We start from the raw sequence: 21,725 nt of genomic DNA on the forward strand, positions 1-21,725 counted from the left end.
TTTTAAAATATCCCTGCAGCTGTTTCTTTTTAGTACCACTTTTTTCCAGCCTTCTCTTGCCCCATCCCAACTGTTTTGAAACATATTGCTGCCATCAAATTAAAATGGACTTATTTTTAACAACGTTGTCTCGGTGTAAACATTTGACATTTGCAAATCACTGCTTGCTCTTTTTTACTCACATTTTACACCGGAGTCCAGTATTTTCAGAACTATGTTTGTAAAAAGCATAATCTGTACAAAGCAAAACATAATCTGCTCACTAATGTTAACACTTTTTTTCTGCTGTGAACTGTCGCAACATTAAACACACGCTAAACCACTTTGTTAGAATGCCTGGGTCGTTGACCCAGGGTTTTGAGTTTATTATATTATTTATCATTTCTAGTCTTTGGTTTCTTAGAGTTCTGTCTTATGGTTTATGTCTCGGTGTAATCCTTAGTTGCTATATCCCCGTGTCCAGTCAGTGTCTGTGTCTGCCCTGGTCCCACATCTCTGTTCCCTCTGTTGTAGTGCCTGCCTGTGAGTCTGTGTTATGTTTCCTGTTTTACCTTGAAAGTCCATGACTCATGTAAATGCATCTGGTTTTGCTTCCGTGGTTTTGCGTCTCATTAGGCCTGATTTGCCCCTCTTGTTACCTATTCCCTGATTACTCCCTTTGTGTATTTAAGCCCTGTGTTTCTCTGTGTCCGTGTTGCGATCTACCCTTATCGTGCTGTGTAGTCTGTTTGCGTAAAGGTTACCTTGGAGTCTTAGTTTTGTTACCCTTTTGAGTTCAGCATTAAAGCTGTTTTGAGTTCACGTTCCGCCTCCAAGTGTCTGCACATTGGGTCCTCCTACTACCACTCCTGCCTGCACACAGCCTTCACACAACACACTTTATATCTACTACACTATACTGAGCCACTTCAAGACCTACTATACAGTTTTTTTTAATTATTTACTCTCAATGCTTTAGTTGTATTTATCAATATCAACAGCTGTAACTTTTAGATTAATCAAGTTGACTTTATCGAGATTGTTTCAGTTGTAAACTTTCAACTTCACAACTTCCATCTTACACACTTTAAAAATCACTGAACATTTTTTATTGTCAGTGTCACACAGCTTGTTCTTGTATCTCCACTACTCAATGGTACATAGTAAATGCGTATTATAACTTTTCACATTATGTATCCAGTCACCTAGATATTTTGAAGTCTTTCCACTTGCAACGGTTGTTGTTCGAGGCATGAAGGAAGACGACTGTATCCATCAATAGCCCCATGAATGACTATCCTCCACCTAAAAACAGTGGTCCATAAGAAGAGAAATATTATTTGCTTTGTTATTGAAACAATGGAAAACACACTCTTAATTAATTTACATGGCACTATTGCAAGTCAAGTTAGAATTTTTCTCTGTATGTTGCTTGCGCTGTCTGTTCTCTCATCTTCTCCTTTAAACATAATCAGTTGTGTTAGAGGACTGCCCATCCCAGGGCCTGGCTCTATTGGACGTATCTTACTGTTCAACAATTATATTTGATGTAATGCTGAATTTCACTTTGGTCAAAATAGGTGTTCAACAAATCAGTGTGTTTGGTTACCTTATCAGCGTGTGATTTCCATCAATGTGCCACAGTGAGTTTGGACCTGCATCTTGATATGGTCTTCATTCTGGTCTCCGCAAAACTGCTCTAAGGGCAGCTGCTCCAGGATTTATCTGTAACATGCTTGCTCGAACCCTCCTTCGCTATACACATAGTCCACGTACTCGCAGGGAGGCTCTGACAGCCTTAGGACAAATTTGTTCATTGCCAGCGACAATGTCCTGCACATGTTCATCAGTCAGTTCCGCATACATTGATGCACGGGTGAAATGATACTGTCTGAAATCAGGCAAAAAAACATGAGTAATGTATCACTACAATAACAACACACTTCATTACTTGACTAGTGGTGCACATTCAAATATACAAATTTTTACAATTTCACAATACCATTTAATTTGAATAAACAGTGAGTGTGTGTGTGTGTGTCACAAAGAACTGAAAGTCACACTGGTTTCAAAAGTCACTGACAGCAGACGTCTTCGAATTGTACGAAGTGAAACATTCAAAATATCAGCCATCTGAGGTGCAGTGAATCCACATGACTTCAGGAATGAAAGCTGTTCCCGAGTGATAAGGAAAATGGATCTACCTCTACCTCTGTTGAAAACCACAGGTGCCTGGTATCCAAAACAGCCGGAAAATATATGTTTGGTGTATTTGGAAAATAGGTTAAGACAGAGTCAAAATTTATTTCACACTTTTGATGAATCAAGGAATGTGTGTGCTTACCTTGTTGGCCATGCTGAGTAGACAGTTCGACCTCCTGAATCAATTCAGCCAAGTCACACAGAAGTTGATCTGCTGCAGTTACATTGATCAGTCTTCCTATTGCCCACCGAAGGCTTCTCTGCATTGTCTCCAACCTCAAAGATATCAAAAAATTTCTTCTTAATTCATGTTATATTTTCAGGCCATATCCCCCTTAAACATTTTATGCAAGTTTAAATGTTAAATGTTTTCGATCATGCTTTGATCATACCTCCTTAACGTTAACTGAGGATCACCACCTTAGACAAATCAAGCCAGCTGTATTTAAGACCACCGTTCACAACCAGTCTTTGCCATATTATCTGTTAACATATGTTAGTTATTGGCCTCACGTTGCTGTAGTACTTACCTCTCTGTTCATGTCTTCTTAGTTACTTCCTGGACAACCTTTCACACTCGCAATAGCCTCACTCCCCTGGACGCGGATCTCCACTTGCTCCTCAACAGCTGATGACCTCTCACTCTTTTTTATCCATTCGTGCATTACTCCACCTGCAAACAAGTAAGACTGTTCAGACTGCCTATTTGGATCTTTTCTGAACTTCTTCCAAGACCCTCCTGACTCTGCTCTCCCTCTGTTGCAGTACCTGTAGAGGCTATGCCTACACTTGAAGCCACTGAAGTGTTTGATGGCAGGGGTGAGGCAATGTAACTGTTATGAATTAAACTTGTAACAGCCCAACTCCAAGCTATACTTGTCTTGTACGGCTAAGATTGTTTTTATAGTCATCAGTTTTATTTGCTTGTCTTTGACCAATGTCATTTATCATAACGGCACAGAGTTTACAAACTGTTTGCTTGTTCTGACCAAAACCACCTGGCTTGAGTTACGGTTCTCTTAAATACATTTCCATAAACACACCATACGTAAAAACACAAAAGGTGACCTGTAGCGGCACACGTAAGGTAACAACACAAAAATGGTTCCCACAGTGCTGTTCCACCATCAACTCTCACACCACTGTTTCACTTGCCAAGCTCCGGCGGCCACAGATCATGTTACTGTTCCCTCTAATATGAACTACCGTAGTCCATGTTCATAGCATTTTGCTCCTAGTTGTAGAACTCAAAGTTAACATTAACGCATTCTAGCCTTGTTTTTAATTTTACCTTTTGCATCACATACACATACTTGTCTGGTTTTTTCTATTTTATTACTATATTTATATTTCTATTGTACAGCACTTTGGTCTATCAGGTGTGTTTTTAAAGTGCTATATTAATAAATGATGACGGAAAGAACGTTTTCTGTTAACTTCACTCGGAGCCTGTGCCCGAATCTGCTCCTGAGTACACTTCATGTTTCTCGTTGTTTAAGGAAGAGAGTTCGATTATAGTCTTAGTCATTTACAGTGATACAATAGTTGTAGGACATACCCTGCTTGCTGGTGTTTTTTCGTAGACAAACTTGGACTGTATTAGAAATCTATACATTACTGTGATCCTACAAAGACAAAAATTTAAATTATTATTTTCAACAGGTTTACATATTTAAAATTCCACGTCAGTCTTCTGAAAATTGTGACTGAGCACTTTTGGAAACACTCGGTCATCACTGTAATTATTGAGACTGAACATTTACAGAATACATCTGAAATAAATATCAGATTCTAACAGATTATATTTCTGTTAATAGAGTTTTTGAATCTACTCTTCATACATATTCCTATCTTTAATAACAGTATGTCAACTATTTCAACCAATATTTTCATATTTCAAATACACACCCAGGTTAAAAATTTGAATCTCCACATCTTTTACTGTGCATATCTGAAAAATCTGTTTTGATAATGTTACAATTCCATTGTCAAATGTTCCCATCTATGTTATTCATCTATTTTTTTTTTGAAAATGCTGTCCTTAGTATTTATTTTTTTTCCAACTTATTAACAAAATGAACATGGTCTACATTGTTTTGTTCACTTGAATAAAACTACATTTTTGTATCGTACTCGGGGTTCTTGAAGACCACGCTGTCTTTTAACTTTATTCTTTATTTTCTGCGTATACTGTTCTTTATTCATTTCTTTACTTTGAAGCTGTTCTCCTGGCATTCTGTGTTCCTAGTGCAAAGTCTGCATTTCTGTGTCCTATCTTTAGTTGGTTACTGCTTTATATTGTTGACCTCTAGTCTTTTGTGCACTTGCTTTTGCTTCCACTGGTCATACTTGTTTGATTCAATTCACCTGTGTCTTGTTTCTCCCAGCTGCGTCCTCTCTCCCTAATCAACTTGCGCAAGTATTTAAGCTCTCAGCTTTCCTCAGCTCTTTACTCTTTGTTCTGTTTCAAGTTGTACACTTTGTTTGTCTACCTTGTGGCTTCCTGTGCGTTAGTTTTGGATTCTTGGAACTTTTTTTAAATAGTCAATATTATTATCTGTCTTCACTTCATCTTCAATTATCTTTCCAACACATCTTCTAAAAAAGATTTTTAAGGTTGTCAGTTCTGACATTTTAGCTATTTTTAATAGCAGCCTTAGCTCAGGTGTTGTGCCAGCCTGTTTTAAACATGCTGTTGTACAGCCTGTACTTAAAAAAACCTAATCTTGACTCCTCCGTCCTCACTAACTTCAGGCCTATTTCAAAGCTCCCCTTCCTGTCAAAAATTTTGGAAAAGATTGTGTTTGTTCAGCTGCAATCTTTTCTAAATGGACACAATGTTCTTGAGAGGTTTCAGTCTGGTTTTAAAACTCTTCATAGCACAGAAACTGCACTTTTAAAAGTTCTTAATGATCTTTTATTAGCCACTGACTCAGGTGACTCAGCTGTGCTTCTGCTTTTAGATCTGACCGCTGCCTTCGATACTGTTGACCACAGCATTTTAATCTCACGGCTGGAGCATTGTGGCGTAAAGGGCACCCCATTAAAGTGGTTCAGGTCATACCTGTCTGACAGGACCTTCTCTGTTAGCTTTGGCGATTTTATCTCTTCCTCAGCTCCCCTTACTTGTGGTGTTCCCCAGGGATCTATACTGGGGCCAATATTGTTCTCCATTTATATGCTGCCTTTAGGTCTAATTTTTAGAAAATACAGCATTTGTTTTCATTCATATGCCGATGATACTCAGATCTATCTTCAATAGAAGGGAAACAGTCCTGCCTCACTAGAACCCTTACTTCAGTGTCTCGGTGAAGTTAAATCCTGGATGGCTTCTAATTTCCTTAACTTTAATGAGAACAAAACCGAAGTGATCATTTTTGGACCAAGCGGCAATCCCAACACTTCTAATTTTAACCTGCACAGTCTTGAGCCTTTTGTCAAATCACATGCCAAAAATTTGGGGGTTATATTTGACAGCAATTTCACCTTTGAAAAACAAATTAGCTCAGTTGTACAGCAGTCTTTCTTCAAACTGAGGCTTTTATCTAAGGTGAGATCATTTTTATCTTTTAAAAACTTTGAACGAGCGATTCATGCTTTTATTATATCCCAGCTGGACTATTTTAACTCCTTATATGCTGGAGTCAGCCAGACCTGCCTGGCAAGGCTGCAGTTGGTCCAGAATGCTGCCGCTCGTCTTCTGACACGTACTAAAAGATGTGAAGACATTTCCCCGGTTCTTGCCTCCCTTCATTGGCTCCCTGTCCGCTTCAGAATTAATTTTAAATTTTTATTGTTGACTTGCAAAGCCCTGAATGGACAGGCTCCCAGGTATTTGTCTGACCTCTTGCAGACTTATACCCCCCTTAGATCTCTTAGATCAAGTGATCTTTTGCTTTTAGCTGTACCAAGGTCGAGGCTGGTTCATAGAGGTGATCGAGCATTTGCAGTCGTAGCGCCTAAGCTGTGGAATAATTTACCCCTACACATCAGACAGGCTCATACTGTCAATCTTTTTAAATCTTATCTTAAAACGCATTTTTATTTACTGGCTTTTAATACAGCATGAGAGTTGTTTGTTAATTCATATTTGGTGTTTGCTTTTAATACTCTAAGTTTTATTATGTATGTTGTATTCTTGTACAGCACTTTGGTCAACGCTCCTGTTGTAATTAAATGTGCTATATAAATAATTAAACTGTGGATTTCCCGCACTCATATTTAAGGTCAGTTTTCAGTTCATGGAGTTTGTCTTTCAGTCTGCAGTGTCGGGTTTACAGACTGCTTAACAGTCTCATTTGGCTCTTTGTATACCCCACTGTATTACTAAATCCTTGTATTGTAGATACAATTATGCATGCGTTTAAAAAGGCATATGCGTGCTTATCAGGATGGACATCAAAAGCTGAAAATTCTGAACATCTGTCACGATCTAATTCAGATGAGTTTACTGAAATTACAACTCGGTGTTGCACTATGACTTCATGGGTTGAGTCTGTTAATCCTGCTTACTGGAAAACGGCTCTTGGGATAATTACTTGGCTGTAGAGTTAAATGACTAAATTTCTCCCATTGAACATAATGTATTATATGCAGCACTTACGCACAACCATACCGGAAAATCAATGCGCAATTACGTGGCTCTAATATTAGAGCCACATAATTGCGCATTGATTTTCCGGTGAGCATGCAAAGTAAAGTCACGTGGGCATGCTGTGTGAGCAATCGAACTGAGTCTAAAGTTTTCATGTGCGAATTGAAGCGGGTGCTCTCCAATCATCAAAGGTAACAAAGTCATTGAACACATTTATACAGTTACGTTTACCAATCATATATCACAGAGTTATTATTATTATTATTATTATTATTTTTTTTTTTTTTTTTAGTACTATGCAAAAAAGCAACCACAGAGCGACGGTCTGGGTCAATGGTGGCCGAGGCGACGGCAAGGCTAACAAAGGAACCCTCAACGCGTTAGGCTAGCTTTGTAACGGAATATAACAAGTATGAAACGAAAATGTGTTCTTTGTTGCTGGACTGTGTTCACAGTGCAATTTATTTGTTGCTGGACTGTAAGATGAAAGTAGACAAAATTTCGGGCTCCCACATTTTGTCCGAAACTGTATATTAACGAGTTTTTTTACTGTACTGGAAATAACGAATAGAAGAAAATTCATTCTTACCTTATACTAATCGTGGTGCAGGCCAGTGCAGTGCATGAACTTGTATGCCTTCTCCGTGAATTCCGCTGAGAGTAAATGTAATGTTCCGCTCTACTGTACAAGACGAATAGTTATGTCTATAACTTCTGTTCCCTGAAGGAGAGGAACGAGGTACAACACATAAGTATAGGATATCACGCCCTCGCGTGTCCTGCCTGACGAAACCTTTATTCACGCCTTTAAGGCAGATGACGTGTGATGACACGTGCACGGCCCCGCCTGCACATATAGCCGCTGTCATCACAGTCATCCTTCAGCTCGATAGCCGCTCTTCACCGAGCCAAACTGCTCAGTGGGGCCACCTTGTGTTTTACCTCGTTCCTCTCCTTCAGGGAACAGAAGTTATAGACATAACTATTCGTTCTCTTTCAGTCGATTCACTCGGTACAACACATAAGTATGGGACATATATACACGCCCCACAGAGCAGCCACCGAACCGGAATCGGACCACCACATCCTTAGTGAGTGGTAGACCCAGCAGAAAGGACAGCATGAGCCACCGAAGGGGCTGTAACGTATAACCGATAAAACCGCATAAACGTGTGCGGTGATGCCCAACTAGCTGCTGCACAAATATCAGCTACAGGCACCTCTTTAAAAAGAGCCCATGAGGTTGCCATCCCCCTGGTGGAATGAGCTCTCACCCCGTGGGGCAAAGCAAGACCTCTGGTGCCGTATGCCAGTGAGATAGCTTCTATAATCCAGTGGGACAGCCTCTATTTGAACAGAGCTCTACCTTATTTGGATTAGCGAAGCAGACAAACAGCTGGTCACATAAACGCACATTCTGAGTGCGCTCAATGTAGGTGCGTAGCACACGCACTGGACAAAGAGAATGCATCCTCCTCTGCTCCTCAGATGCAAAAGCTCAGCAACTCAAACTCCATTGAGCTATAAGACGCAGGCATGATCTTGGGAAAATAGGCAGCATTTGGACGCAATACGACCTTGTGACCATCAGGAGAGAACTGTGTGCAGGAGGGATGCACAGACAGCGCATGAAGGTCACCCACTCGCTTTGCCAAAGCCAAAGCGAGAAGTAATGCAGTCTTATATGAAAGAAATTTCATATCCAGACTCAATGGGTTCAAACGGGGGGCTACAAAGGGCCTCCAGCACCAAAGAGAAGTTCCAAGCAGGGACACTGGACTTAAGCACGGGCCTCAGCCGTCGAACCCCTTTCAGAAAACATATGGCGAGGGGATGTGCACCTGGTGTCACCCTGTCAAACCCAATATGACAAGCAGATATAGCTGCTAAATAAACCTTAATTGCCGAAAATGAAAGGCCCTTAGCCAGCAGAAGGTCCGCCCCCAGGTTCAGGTGAAAGTAAAAAGAGCCGGCTCTTTCGGCTCCGAACCGGCTCTTCAGATTGTTTTGTTGCTTTAATTAATTTATTATTAACAATAATATAAAATTATGCACAAAAGGAATTACTAATGTAAAAAAAGTGGTTTTATTTATATATTTTTATATATAAATATATGCGGTGGCACCTAGAGACAAAACACGTACAAACTCCAAAACACATTTCTAGCATGAACTGAACTTCCAAAGCAAAGCTACTAGATCACTTAAATTACACAACTGAAAGAATGTATGTATTGTTTGTGTATTCATACACAAGCACTCATATATATTCAAATAATAAAAAAAAAAAAAGTTCATTTACCTGTTACTACCACACATCAAATCCAGTCGTTGGTACTTGCTGGATTGTGTAGCCACAAGATAACAAAAGCTCAACACTGCGCCCAGCATCCTGGAGCACTTCTGTTGTCTTTTGTACGTGTTTTGAGTTTTTATATGCTTCTAAGTTTTTACGTGCTTATGAGTTTTTACGTGTTTTGGAGTTTGTACGTGTTTTGGAGTTTGTACGTGTTTTGGAGTTTGTACATGCTTCAGAGTTCGTACTTGATTTGAAGTTTAGATGTGCTTCGTCTCTAGGGGCCACCATAAATATACTTTTATTTATTCACTCCACATAAAATGTAATAAATAAATCATATAATACAAAAATCAACTATTCACATTTCAACTTTTAACTATTTAAATTTTCAGCTTTTTCCTTTTACAAATTGAAAGTGAAAACAACACAAAACACTGCAAACCACAACACAATTAAATATAAATTAAAATATGAAAACATAAAGAAGATGCATATTCTCTGTCATATGGGCCCACATGAATAAACCTTCTGAATCCTTTATCATCTGCAACCGAAAATAGTTGTGGATGATTACTATACCTTTCTAATGTGATGTTGTTGTCCCTGGCTCTCTTTCTCTCTCTCTCCCCCTCTGGCTCTGTTCCTGTGCTACTGAGTGTAACTACCGCCCCTCCCCCCTCTGCCCAGCGTAAAGCACAAGGCTCACGTGCAGAGTGAAGCGGGGAAAAAAGTGCGAGAGAGAGAGAGGGTGAGAGAAAAAAAAAAAACCCACGTGACGGCTCGCGATAAGGAGCCGGCTCGCGTCGTTCACGTCAAAGAGGCGGCTCTAAGAGCCATTTCGTTCGCGAACGACCCATCACTACTGCCCAGATAGCAAGGAAACAATGAGTCAATATCAGGCGATGTCATTGAATCAACGTTGAAGTGTGACGTTGACCTAACGTCACTCTTGCACCCTTTTTTTTTAAACGTTGAAACAACATCAGGTTTTGATGTTGAATCAATGTTGAAACCTGACATTGATTCAACGTTATATTTTCTAATACTGTTGACATTGTTTCAATGTCAGATTCTGATATTGAAACACTGTTGAGCTATGGTGTTGATTTTCCACCTCTTTCGCACAGTTGCTTTTTATTAAAACAACAATTAAATCATGACTGGAAATCTACCATCTACCTTTCTTTATAGGTATTTTAACCAGTACTAAACTACTGCATGTTTCCATCAATACTTAAACCACCTAAACACATAATTGTACTTATTCCTCAAATTGGACACCCTTTATAAAAAAAAACAAATGTCTCACAATGTATCATGTCAATATTAATATCCTAAAATAAGAAAGCATTGCATGTGATGTAACAGAGAAAAAAAATAAACAAAAGGTCAATAGACATGTTTCGTTTGCTAAATACTTTATTAAAAGACTGTTTCCTATTTACATTTATATGTTTCACAGAAGTTTGTAATTTTTTTACTCCGGGATGGGGATGCATGATGTGCGTCCTGCACCACCCAAACGATCTGGGGCGTATCGGAGCCATTTCTGCACTGCTTGTGCAAAGACAAACTCGGACATAGAGTTTGCCCCTAACTGCTGCGTCAGGCCATCTAGGAGACACACACACACACACACGTTTCTTGGGTTAGAGGGACAATTTCTGAAATTTTTGGCAAATCAGACTGGACATAGGGCTATGGGGACACCGGGTTCCAGAGGTGCTAGAGCTACAATATGCATATCAAAAATCATGAAAAAAATCAGCAAACCTATACACAACTTAAAATTTAAACTTTTTTTTTTTTTTGCTCGACTGAGATATAAAAAAGGCTATTTTTTTCAGACATTCTGGTGGTTTGTAGAGACTTTTCTGTAGCTCGGTCTATAAGGACAGTCTGGTGTACAAGGTCAGTGATGTCATCATACATATACACAAAGTATAGTCTGTTCTGAAGGGACACATGGTGTGTAAAGCCAGTTTACTGTACACACACACACTGAGTAAATCTGGTTTAAAAGGACACATGGTGTGTAAAGCCAGTTCACTGTACATATACGCACACATGCACTAAGTATAATCTTCTTAGAAAAGAACGTGTATTATAAGACTGTGACTGATACATCATTATAGTAAAATTGAATAAATTTGCTTACGCTGCTGCCCCCGCGACCCGGCCTCGGATAAGCGGTTGAAGATGGATGGATGGATGAATAAATTAAAAATAATAATAAAAAGACTATATTTTGGTTTTCTCTGAGCATTACAATCTGACATACAAGCATACATAAAACACCACAGATCATATCTGTTGTGATCTACTAACAGGTGGTCAAAGTGTCATTAAAACAACTAGAAGCATAACACAACAGTGCTTGCATCAACTAGAACAAACTATGTTTTATAGAGTTTTTCATTGTCCTGAAGAAACTGGCACTGAGTGGCTGACCAATAAAACAGCACCTTTGCATACCAGGGGTGAGTCGGGCTGACACCATGACTTAACCCTTGTGTGGTGTTCGTATTTTTGTTACTCAGCCAGTGTTCATGGGTCTGGTGGACCCGCTAGAGTTTTGGCTTTCCAAATTAACACTATCAAACAATTTTATGTTAAATTACTCAACAGATGTTTACTTCATCCCAATTACAAGACATATGAACAGCAAACATGGTTAATTTTTTCCCTTTACCTTTGTTAGATCACATTTATGAATTAATGTGCTTCTCGTTTTTCTTTTATATAAAATGTTATAAATAAATCAGTTATAATCAAGTGGAGTGAGTGGAAAGACACAACACATTTACACGTGAAAAAATAATTAATTGTTTAATTTTTCTTTTGAAAAAAACTGAACACGGGTCTCACAGACCCGAACACCATACAAGGGTTAAACATAAGACTTATATCAACACACAACACATTTGTTGAATTACTGAACTATATTTAATATAACCAACTCAATAATCAATTCCTTAAAAGGACAGCATTGTAACAATTATTGAAGGAAAATAAAAGTGAATCCTGGCATTAAAAGACTCAGGCTAACCACACATCAAAACAAAACACTGCCTGTGAGCACAGTGAAGTCAACTACATACTTTTTGAATGGAGAACACTAACCTTGAAATCAGGCCCAGAAAGGTAAAGGCTCAGACTGTCAAAAAGTGCATTTAGTGTTTAACATTTTTTTTTTTTTTTTAAAGGCCAGTCCTCTGTTGCGCACAAAATCTCGAATGTTTTGAATAGATCTCGTCTCCAAGATAGGTTGTTCCTTTTCTTTGCACTTCAGACACTGCTGGTTGGTGACAGTGATACCGTTTTCAATAAAAGGCTTCATATGTTTCATCACCACTCCTATCTCCTCCTCAGACCATGGTCTCTTCACACACCGCCTTGATGAAACACGTAAACCTGTTCAATAAAACAAAACAAATTTGAAGTTTAAAAAGATCATGTGAGATGCACTTGTAGGTAGAGATGGTGTTCAAAACTGTGAAAACAAGCTGGTACTTGTCTAAACAAATTGTGTGTGATAATAAATAGACTGTAGACCTGATAAAATTTAAAGTTTGATTGTTTTCATTAACATGATAGTTCATCACACTGCTTGGTAAACACAAAATACATTCAGCTTCTTTATATGTTATATAATGTCTAACCACATGATGTTGGTGTTGACTGCACATAGTGCCTAGTGATGGACATGGCATCTGATTTATATCATACCTTTAGTAACTGAGTCAGGGACAGGAGGTGAACCAGAAGTCACACAGGCATCATTCCCCTGGTCATCTAAAAAATATTGCACAGTATAAATGTATGGGCTTAAAGAGGCTTTCTGCCTACCAATCAAACACCATGGGCACAGAGGGGACAGTGACAGCCAGTTCTATTATACTAACTATACACATGGCAATGCTGCTGAACTGGATGAAGTCAACAATACCTTGGGTAATGAGTTTACTGGGAAATGATGTAGATTTTGCACAGGCCAAATCTTGCTTGACCAAAACTGATGAAGCATCAAAATACTAGTCATAAAGCATTAGTGTCACAATTAGGAATGGAACAACTAACAATCGACCATGTAAAAATGTACTGATGGTTAGTAATATTGTTCTATACACAATCCCAGGTTATCGTAATCAGCATAGTAGTGTTAATAGTAAAGTCTGATTTCATTTTTAATGCAATGAAAAACAGAGATGCAAGTGGCATTAATGAAACAAGAGAGCATCGTTATCATACGTGATGTGCGCTGTTAAAATACGTTACTGCACATTTCACTGGATTTGTCTCTGAACAGGACTAACTCACAGATCCCAGCTCATTACATAAGATATGTTGGGCAAACTTTGAGTACGACATTGAAAATGTACCTTGAGCTGCAGTCTCGGAGAAGTGAGGCAAATCAGAAGTCACAGAAGTTAATATTTCTTCATTGTCATTGATAGATTTTTCTAGCAAAAAAAAAAAGAAAATATATATATATATATATATATATATATATATATATAAACACCCAGCACGCCCCTGCGGGCGGTTTATCCTTCAAGCTCGGGTCCTCTACCAGAGGCCTGGGAGCTTGAGGGTCCTGCGCAGTAATTTAGCTGTTCCCAGGACTGCGCTCTTCTGGACAGAGATCTCCGATGTTATTCCCGGGATCTGCTGGAGCCACTCGCCTAGCTTGTGAGTCACCGCACCTAGTGCTCCGATTACCACGGGGACCACCATTACCTTCACCCTCCACATCCTCTCGAGCTCTTCTCTGAGCCCTTGGTATTTCTCCAGCTTCTCGTGTTCCTTCTTCCTGATATTGCTGTCATTCGGAACCGCTACATCGATCACTACGGCCGTCTTCTTCTGTTTGTCTACCACCACTATGTCCGGTTGGTTAGCCACCACCATTTTGTCCGTCTGTATCTGGACTCCTCAGGACTTGCCTGACCCTCTGCAGGTACTTGGTGGTTGCAGCCTTTCTAGCGGCCTCTTCATGGTTCCCATTTGCCTGCGGGATCCCCAGGTACTTGTAACTGTCCTCTATGTCTGCAATGTTGCCTTCTGGTAGTTCAATCCCCTCGGTTCTGACTACCTTCCCTCTCTTTGTTACCATCCGACTACACTTCTCCAGTCCGAACGACATTCCGATGTCATTGCTGTATAGCCTGGTAGTGTGGATCAGTGAATCGATGTCTCGTTCACTCTTGGCATACAGCTTGATGTCATCCATGTACAGGAGGTGGCTGACAACTGCTCCGTTCCGTAGTCGGTATCCGTAGCCAGTCTTGTTAATGATCTCACTGAGGGAGTTCAGGCCTATGCAGAACAGCAGTGGGGACAGAGCATCTCCTTGGTAGATCCCGCACTTGATGGTGACTTGTGCTATGGGCTTGGAGTTGGCCTCTAGTGTTGTACGCCACATCCCCATTGAGTTCCTGATGAAGGCTCTTAGGGTCCCATTGATCTTGTACAATTCTAGGCATTCCAGTATCCAGCTGTGGGGCATTGAGTCATAGGCCTTCTTGTAATCAATCCAGGCAGTGCACAGGTTGGTCAGTCTGGTCTTGCAGTCTCGGCTGATTGTTCTGTCTACCAGTAGCTGGTGTTTTGCGCCTCTGGTATTCTTGCCAATTCCTTTCTGTGTCCCGCTCATGTATTGATATCTATATATATATAGATATATATAGATATATAGATATATATATATATATATATATAGATAGATAGATATATAAAATACATACAGTGAGGAAAGTAAGTATTTGAACACCCTGCTATTTTGCGAGTTCTCCCACTTAGAAATCATGGAGGGGTCTGAAATTTTCATCATAGGTAGATGTCCACTGTGAGAGACATAATCTAAAAGAAAATTCCGGAAATCACATTGTATGATTTTATAACAAGTTTTTTGTATATTTCTTTGTAAAATAAGTATTTGAACACTTGAGTCAAACTATATTAATATTGCCTTTGTTAACAATTACAGCGGCCAAACAGTTCCTGTAGTTCTTCACCAGGTTTGCACACATTGCAGAAGGTCTTTTGACCCACTCCTCCACACAGATCTTCTGTAGATCTGTCATGTTTTGGGCCAACACAGACTTTTAACTCCATCCACAGATTTTCTATTGGACTGAGGTCTGGAGACTAGTGAGGCCACTCCAGAACCTGGAAATGACTCTTACGGAGCCACTCCTTGGTTTTCCTGGCTGAGTGCTTCAGGTCTTTGTCTTGTTGAAAGACCCAGCCAGAACCCATCTTCAATGCTCTGACTGAGGGAAGGACGTTTTGGCCCAAAATCTCACAATCCATGTCCCCGTTTATCTTCTCCTTAATACAGTGCAGTGGTCCTGTCCCCTGTGCAGAAAAACAGCCCAGAGCATGATGTTTCCACCCTCATGCTTCACTGTAGGATGGTATTATTGGGATGAGACTCATCCTTCTTCTTCCTCCAAACCCCAACAATGGAGTTTAGACCAAAAAGTTTTATTTTGGTCTCATCTGACCACAGGACTTTCTCCCATGACTCTGGATCATCCAGATGGTCCCTGGCAAACTTCAGACGGGCCTGGACATGGGTTGGCTTAAGAAGGGGAACCTTCAGTGTGATGAATGATTTTAAACCATGACGTCTCAGTGTATTACTGATAGTAGCCTTGCCAACGGTGGTCCCAGCTCTCTTCAGGTCATTGACCAGCTCGTCCCGTGTAGTTCTGGGCTGATTCTTCACCTTTCTTAGCATCACTGACACCCCACGAGCTGAGATCTTACGTGGGGCTCCAGTCCGAGGAAGACATTAGCCTCTTCCCTTCAGGGGCGCCTGCAGGAGTCTTGCAGAGGGTACGCACAGTCACCTGCACGCGCTCCATCTGGTACCAGACCCACCTGGCCTTTTTGACGGCCACGTCTGGCCCATGTACCTGAAACATAAGAACATCATGGAGGCATCAGCTGTTGATGTTGTGCAGCTGGACGGAACCAAGTCAAAGGAGGCGCTGTTCAACTTTGTCTATGGCGACATCCTGAATAACATCCAGAAGTCTCTCTAACAAAAATCAGCTTGGTGCACGCGCACCAAGCTGCTTGGCAGTGGCTCTGGAGCCCTTTCCAGCTTTGTGAAGGTCTAAAGTTTTGTCTCTTGTGTCGTTGGACAGCTCTTTGGTTTTACTCATGTTGCTGCAACACTTTTGACAGATTGTGGGGTGCACATGTGTCTTTATGAAAGCTAACGGCATCAAACAGGTGCTGCTAAATTAGAATCATGAGCAGAGTGTAGTTGGACTGTTTAAAAGCAGAATAACAGGTCTTTGAGGGTCAGAAATCTGCATGATAAGCAAGTGTTCAAATACTTATTTTAAGCAGTAATATACAAAAATATTTTAATAAAATCATACATTGTGATTTCCGGAATTTTCTTTTAGATTCTGTCTCTCACAGTGGACATGTACCAACGCTGAAAATTTCAGATCCCTCCATGATTTCTAAGTGGGAGAACTTGCAAAATAGCAAATACTTACTTTCCTCACTGTAAATGGTATTAACTACACAGCAAAGTACAAACAGAACTGCAATAACATTATCTAAATATATAAAAATGTAAATTTTAAATACTTTATCAATACAACTGCAAAGTCTATAACACAGAATACAATAATTTCAGTACCTCGCAATGTGGAAGCATCAGGGAGTTGCTGTGATCCAGTAGCCATCCCATCTATGTCATCTATAAAATTGAAAAAATGTTATTAGACCAACCATATTCACAAACACCAAGCCAATTTAACAACATATAAACCATGCATACCACCAATTTCATCCAGAGTTTTTCCTTGAATATCCTTCACACTTCCCTTCTCCATGGCCATGAGCAACTTGGAGATCTTAGCCAGCTGAATTGTTGATTGGGGCAGTCGATAGTATTCTCTATGGACCCTAATGTCATGGCCGAGGAAATCGGCCAGCTGGTCTAGTTCATTATCTTTCAAGTTCATGACTTGGCTTATCGTGGCAATCTGTTTGCGAAGGTTAGTTGTTGTTGCTCCGCAAGCATCTGCAAACTGACCAAACTGCCCTCTGTAGTGACCATCACTACAAGGAATGGCGAAAAGGTACATATTGTTTTCAGATACCCCGCACTCTTTCCTCTTACTAACGAGGAGTGACAGGTTATCGGTCATATCAGAAGTCAGGATCACAGCCACCTTTCGTCCTTTTTCCCCCTTCAGTTCCACTCTGGCAAACTGTTGGCAAAGCCTTTTCTCAACTTCTGTAAGCCCAGAGCTGATGTCATCGTTTAGTTTGGACATGTCGCGATCTTCAAAATTTTTGACAGTCATACGTGCTACTTCACCTTCCCTCCTCCTATTGAACAAAATCACTTGACAAAGGATCACCTTTGCTAGTGCTGCATAAGTTCCTGCTGTTGGGTTATCACCTAGTTTCTCCCTAGCCGATTCCACTTGCTGACCAAGATATAACTGCAGCTTCTGAACATCTCTGGTCAGTGGAAGGCTGTCGACCGTGTTGTATTTTGCCTCACTCAGGTTTGATAAGGCTGAATGGGAAACTAATTCAGACCACTTTGTTTCATGAAGTGTGTGAAACCTCCTGATTGAGCCTCTTGATCCTCTTCCATGAGAGCACGACACATGATAATATCACTTATTTTTCTGAGAGAATGTCCAAGCTTCAGGGCTAAACTTGGGGCTTTGAATGTGCTGGTTTCAGTATCAAAACCTGAAACTCTCTTGACAGCATTAGTAAGAATAAAGAAGTTGGCTGGTTTTATTGCCTCTTCCATATTATGGATTCTTGTTGTGTGACGCAAAGTCACAAGTAATCTCCCAAGTTCCCTTACTTTCTGTCTTATATACTCATGCTTTGATCTGTCACTTCCATGCTTATTAAAAAGAGACTGAGCCAACTGCATAATATAATGATCATTCCTTATTGCACTAGACACATCATCCTTGTGCATCTTGCCCAGTACTGAGTAGAGTTCACTTGAAATTGGCTGAGACATTGTGGATTGAGTAGATGCTATACCAAAGACTCTATCTTTCAGCTTCTCTTCAGCATTATTCTCTGGTCTTAAAGCACATCTTTTCATATGCCGAGAAACTTCTTTTCTGGATATCATACCCTTACAGTATAAGCAGTACTCGTATGTCTCAGCGCTGCTGCTGCTCTTTTTTGAGATCCTTTTCACTTTAAGACAACCTGATCCTGTGGTTTTAACAGCAGAGTTGTGCTTGAAGTTACCAAGGTTTCGTAACCTTTCAAGATGAACTTTTCTGTCCTTTGATGATTTGGGTAACTGAAGCACCTGGGCGACTTCAGCATTTTCATTTACATGCGTCTCCAGATGACGTGCAAATTTTGTTTGAGGTTTTCCACACACAAAACAAAAATTGACTGTGCTTTTGATTAATTTTGTTGACTTGGTTGGGGATTCATTTTGGCTAATATCCACAGTACTCTTTTCGCTACATGCATCTTTTGTTTTCTGCTGGCATGACTCTGAGCTGTCTGGTTCTTGGTCGGGATGAAGATCATCAGTAGTTTCAAGATCATTCAAAATGTGCTCAAAGTTGTTCTTAACATCCATGGTCTGTTCTTTTTCAGCAAAAGTAACGCATAAATCAGGCATGCTAGCAGCATGGGAGTTTTTTGATGGTCCAGGTAACTCAATAGACAACTCTGTTCCTGAGCTTTCTGAATCTGATGCAGAATTTGGGATGTACTCTTCATCAGATGAGACATCACCCTGTTCGTAAATACAGCATAGATTAAATAACAGAAATAAACATGGGAAGGATAAATGCTAAATTGTTCACGTCACAGAGCTCGGGACGTAAACCAAAGTCTCTAGATGTCTTAAAAGTACTAAGAAATACCTCCCGATTTAAAGAAGAAAATGTGCAGCAGATATGTATTTTGTGCAAGTATTTTGATTCTGCTTGATCAATTTGCAATCTGTGATCGATTCAGTACTTTTTTGATATTTGTCCCATTTCTAATATCCAATTTATATTTTTTGAACAATGACATTAACAAAAAAAACAAACACAAAACAAAAAAACTAAGACACCAGCCCTAACCTGGTCCCAGAGCCCCTCCCACAATGACCCCCACAGATCAAAATTTGTAAAACCTTTGAGACTAGATTGTATGAAACTGTTTTGTTTTTTTTTTGTTTTGTTTTTTTACAAAGGATTATAATAAAATCTAAGTAATATTTTTACAATGTGTTTATTTATTTCTGGCCTCTCTCACATAACTTCTACACTCTATCCAGTCCAAAATCTCTCTGCTTTCAATTCTCTATCTGAGACAACACTTACAAAACTGATTATCCTTATAATTTTGTGATGAAAGAAAAAGGAAGAGCAAGCAACATGTGGCAATCTTCACGAACTGCATCTACGTCAATATTAACTATATTATAATGAAGCCTGCGTAAATTCAACCTGGGAGACACACCTGCACATCGTCTCCATCATCATCATCATCTCAACTCCCTTCAGCTGCTCACTCCGGCGCAGCCAATCCGGAGCTCCCTCGCACCTACGCCTCCATTCAGCTTCCGGGCATTTAAGCTCTTTCACCCATAGCTCGGCCTCTCAGCGTTTTCGCATCCCTCCACCACCCCTGCACCCCCATGCTTGCCCCCTGCCTCCATACCACCACCAGTGTCCAGACCCCGGGGGAAGACCTCCTACTTCAATCAGCAATGCTTTTATCAACAGTTTTCCCGCCGGGGTCTGACCGCCAAATATTTAATGTTCAATAAAGCATGTCTAATTCTTTCTCCGTATCTGAGTCTTTCCAGGTTGAATTTCACTGTACACTTACATCGGACATATCCCAGTCTTCTGAAGATGTCTGGAGGCAGATCTTATGCCACACACAACGGCATTCTACAAATACAAAGAAACCACAGCATTAGACAACAACCGATGATTCATTAAGTTATAATTTAAAAAGTAGCGATCCCACACGTCACAAATTATATTCACTAAGACCACTAAATATAAACAAGCATAAAGTGAATTTAAAACCAACGCATAATTCAGAATAAAAAGCAGATTTTTTTTTAAGTTTAAGACACATTTTAAACTTATGAATATGATATACTGCATCATCCTAATAATCAATTTTTTTCATCAGATTTGAGATATAAAACATTGTTATTTTAAAAACAGACTAATTAGTAAACTATATATATATATATATATATATATATATATATATATATATATATAGAAGGCCTATGACTCAATGCCCCACAGCTGGATACTGGAATGCCTAGAATTGTACAAGATCAATGGGACCCTAAGAGCCTTCATCAGGAACTCAATGGGGATGTGGCGTACAACACTAGAGGCCAACTCCAAGCCCATAGCACAAGTTACCATCAAGTGCGGGATCTACCAAGGAGATGCTCTGTCCCCACTGCTGTTCTGCATAGGCCTGAACCCCCTCAGTGAGATCATTAACAAGACTGGCTACGGATACCGACTACGGAACGGAGCAGTTGTCAGCCACCTCCTGTACATGGATGACATCAAGCTGTATGCCAAGAGTGAACGAGACATCGATTCACTGATCCACACTACCAGGCTATACAGCAATGACATTGGAATGTCGTTCGGACTGGAGAAGTGTAGTCGGATGGTAACAAAGAGAGGGAAGGTAGTCAGAACTGAGGGGATTGAACTACCAGAAGGCAACATTGCAGACATAGAGGACAGTTACAAGTACCTGGGGATCCCGCAGGCAAATGGGAACCATGAAGAGGCCGCTAGAAAGGCTGCAACCACCAAGTACCTGCAGAGGGTCAGGCAAGTCCTGAGGAGTCAGCTGAATGGTAAGAACAAGATCCGGGCCATCAACACGTACGCCCTGCCCGTGATCAGATACCCTGCTGGGGTAATAAGCTGGCCAAAGGAGGAGATAGAAACCACTGACATAAAGACAAGAAAGCTCCTTACCATGCATGGAGGGTTTCACCCCAAGTCCAGCACCCTGAGGCTGTACGCTAAGCGGAAGGAAGGGGGCCGGGGACTGGTGAGTGTCAGCACCACAGTCCAGGATGAGACAAGGAACATCCAAGAATACATTGGGAAGATGGTCCCAACTGACCGAGTGCTCAGTGAATACCTCAGGCAGCAGAAACCCAAGAAAGAGGAGGGAGACGAGGAACCATCATGGAAGGACAGGCCCCTGCATGGTATGTACCACCGGCAGATAGAGGAGGTGGCTGATATCCAGAAATCCTACTAGTGGCTGGACAAAGCTGGACTGAAAGACAGCACAGAGGCACTAATCATGGCAGCACAAGAACAAGCTCTGAGCACAAGATCCATAGAGGCTGGGGTCTATCACACCAGGCAAGACCCCAGGTGCAGGCTGTGTAAAGATGCCCCAGAGACAATCCAGCACATAACAGCAGGGTGCAAGATGCTAGCAGGCAAGGCATACATGGAACGCCATAACCAAGTGGCCGGCATAGTGTACAGGAACATCTGTGCTGAGTACAACCTGGAAGTCCCGAGGTCAAAATGGGAGATGCCCCCAAGGGTGGTGGAGAATGACCGAGCTAAGATCCTGTGGGACTTCCAGATACAGACGGACAAAATGGTGGTG

At 40.6% G+C, this 21,725-nt stretch overlaps 1 protein-coding gene across 1 annotated transcript; it reads right to left on the minus strand.

Moving 5' to 3' along the window:
- Positions 1 to 12,035: 12,035 nt before the first annotated feature.
- On the minus strand, positions 12,036 to 17,413 carry LOC146558717 (uncharacterized). Its single transcript, XM_085247731.1, has 5 exons — positions 16,882 to 17,413; positions 16,741 to 16,800; positions 13,457 to 13,537; positions 12,804 to 12,869; positions 12,036 to 12,488 (listed from the first exon to the last, which is right to left on the minus strand). The coding sequence occupies exons 1-5, from the start codon at positions 17,411 to 17,413 to the stop codon at positions 12,235 to 12,237; spliced, it is 993 nt and encodes a 330-aa protein (XP_085103857.1). The 3' UTR covers positions 12,036 to 12,234.
- Between the last annotated feature and the right edge of the window lie 4,312 nt (positions 17,414 to 21,725).

The sequence above is a fragment of the Mchenga conophoros genome, linkage group LG15, assembly GCF_057382185.1.
Source record: "Mchenga conophoros isolate Kocher_MC1m ecotype Shallow Benthic linkage group LG15, M_conophoros_male_GT1.1, whole genome shotgun sequence".
In the NCBI taxonomy this organism is placed as follows: domain Eukaryota; kingdom Metazoa; phylum Chordata; class Actinopteri; order Cichliformes; family Cichlidae; genus Mchenga; species Mchenga conophoros.

Bases quoted from the DNA above. Each gene is read 5' to 3' on its own strand.
- LOC146558717 (XM_085247731.1), bottom strand. From the start codon at position 17,413: ATGACTGTCAAAAATTTTGAAGATCGCGACATGTCCAAACTAAACGAT. The intron at 12,870-13,456 runs GTACATTTTCAA...AATATTTTTTAG, and splicing joins CTCCGAGACTGCAGCTCAAG to ATGACCAGGGGAATGATGCC. The intron at 12,489-12,803 runs GTATGATATAAA...TTTATTGAACAG, and splicing joins CCCTGACTCAGTTACTAAAG to GTTTACGTGTTTCATCAAGG.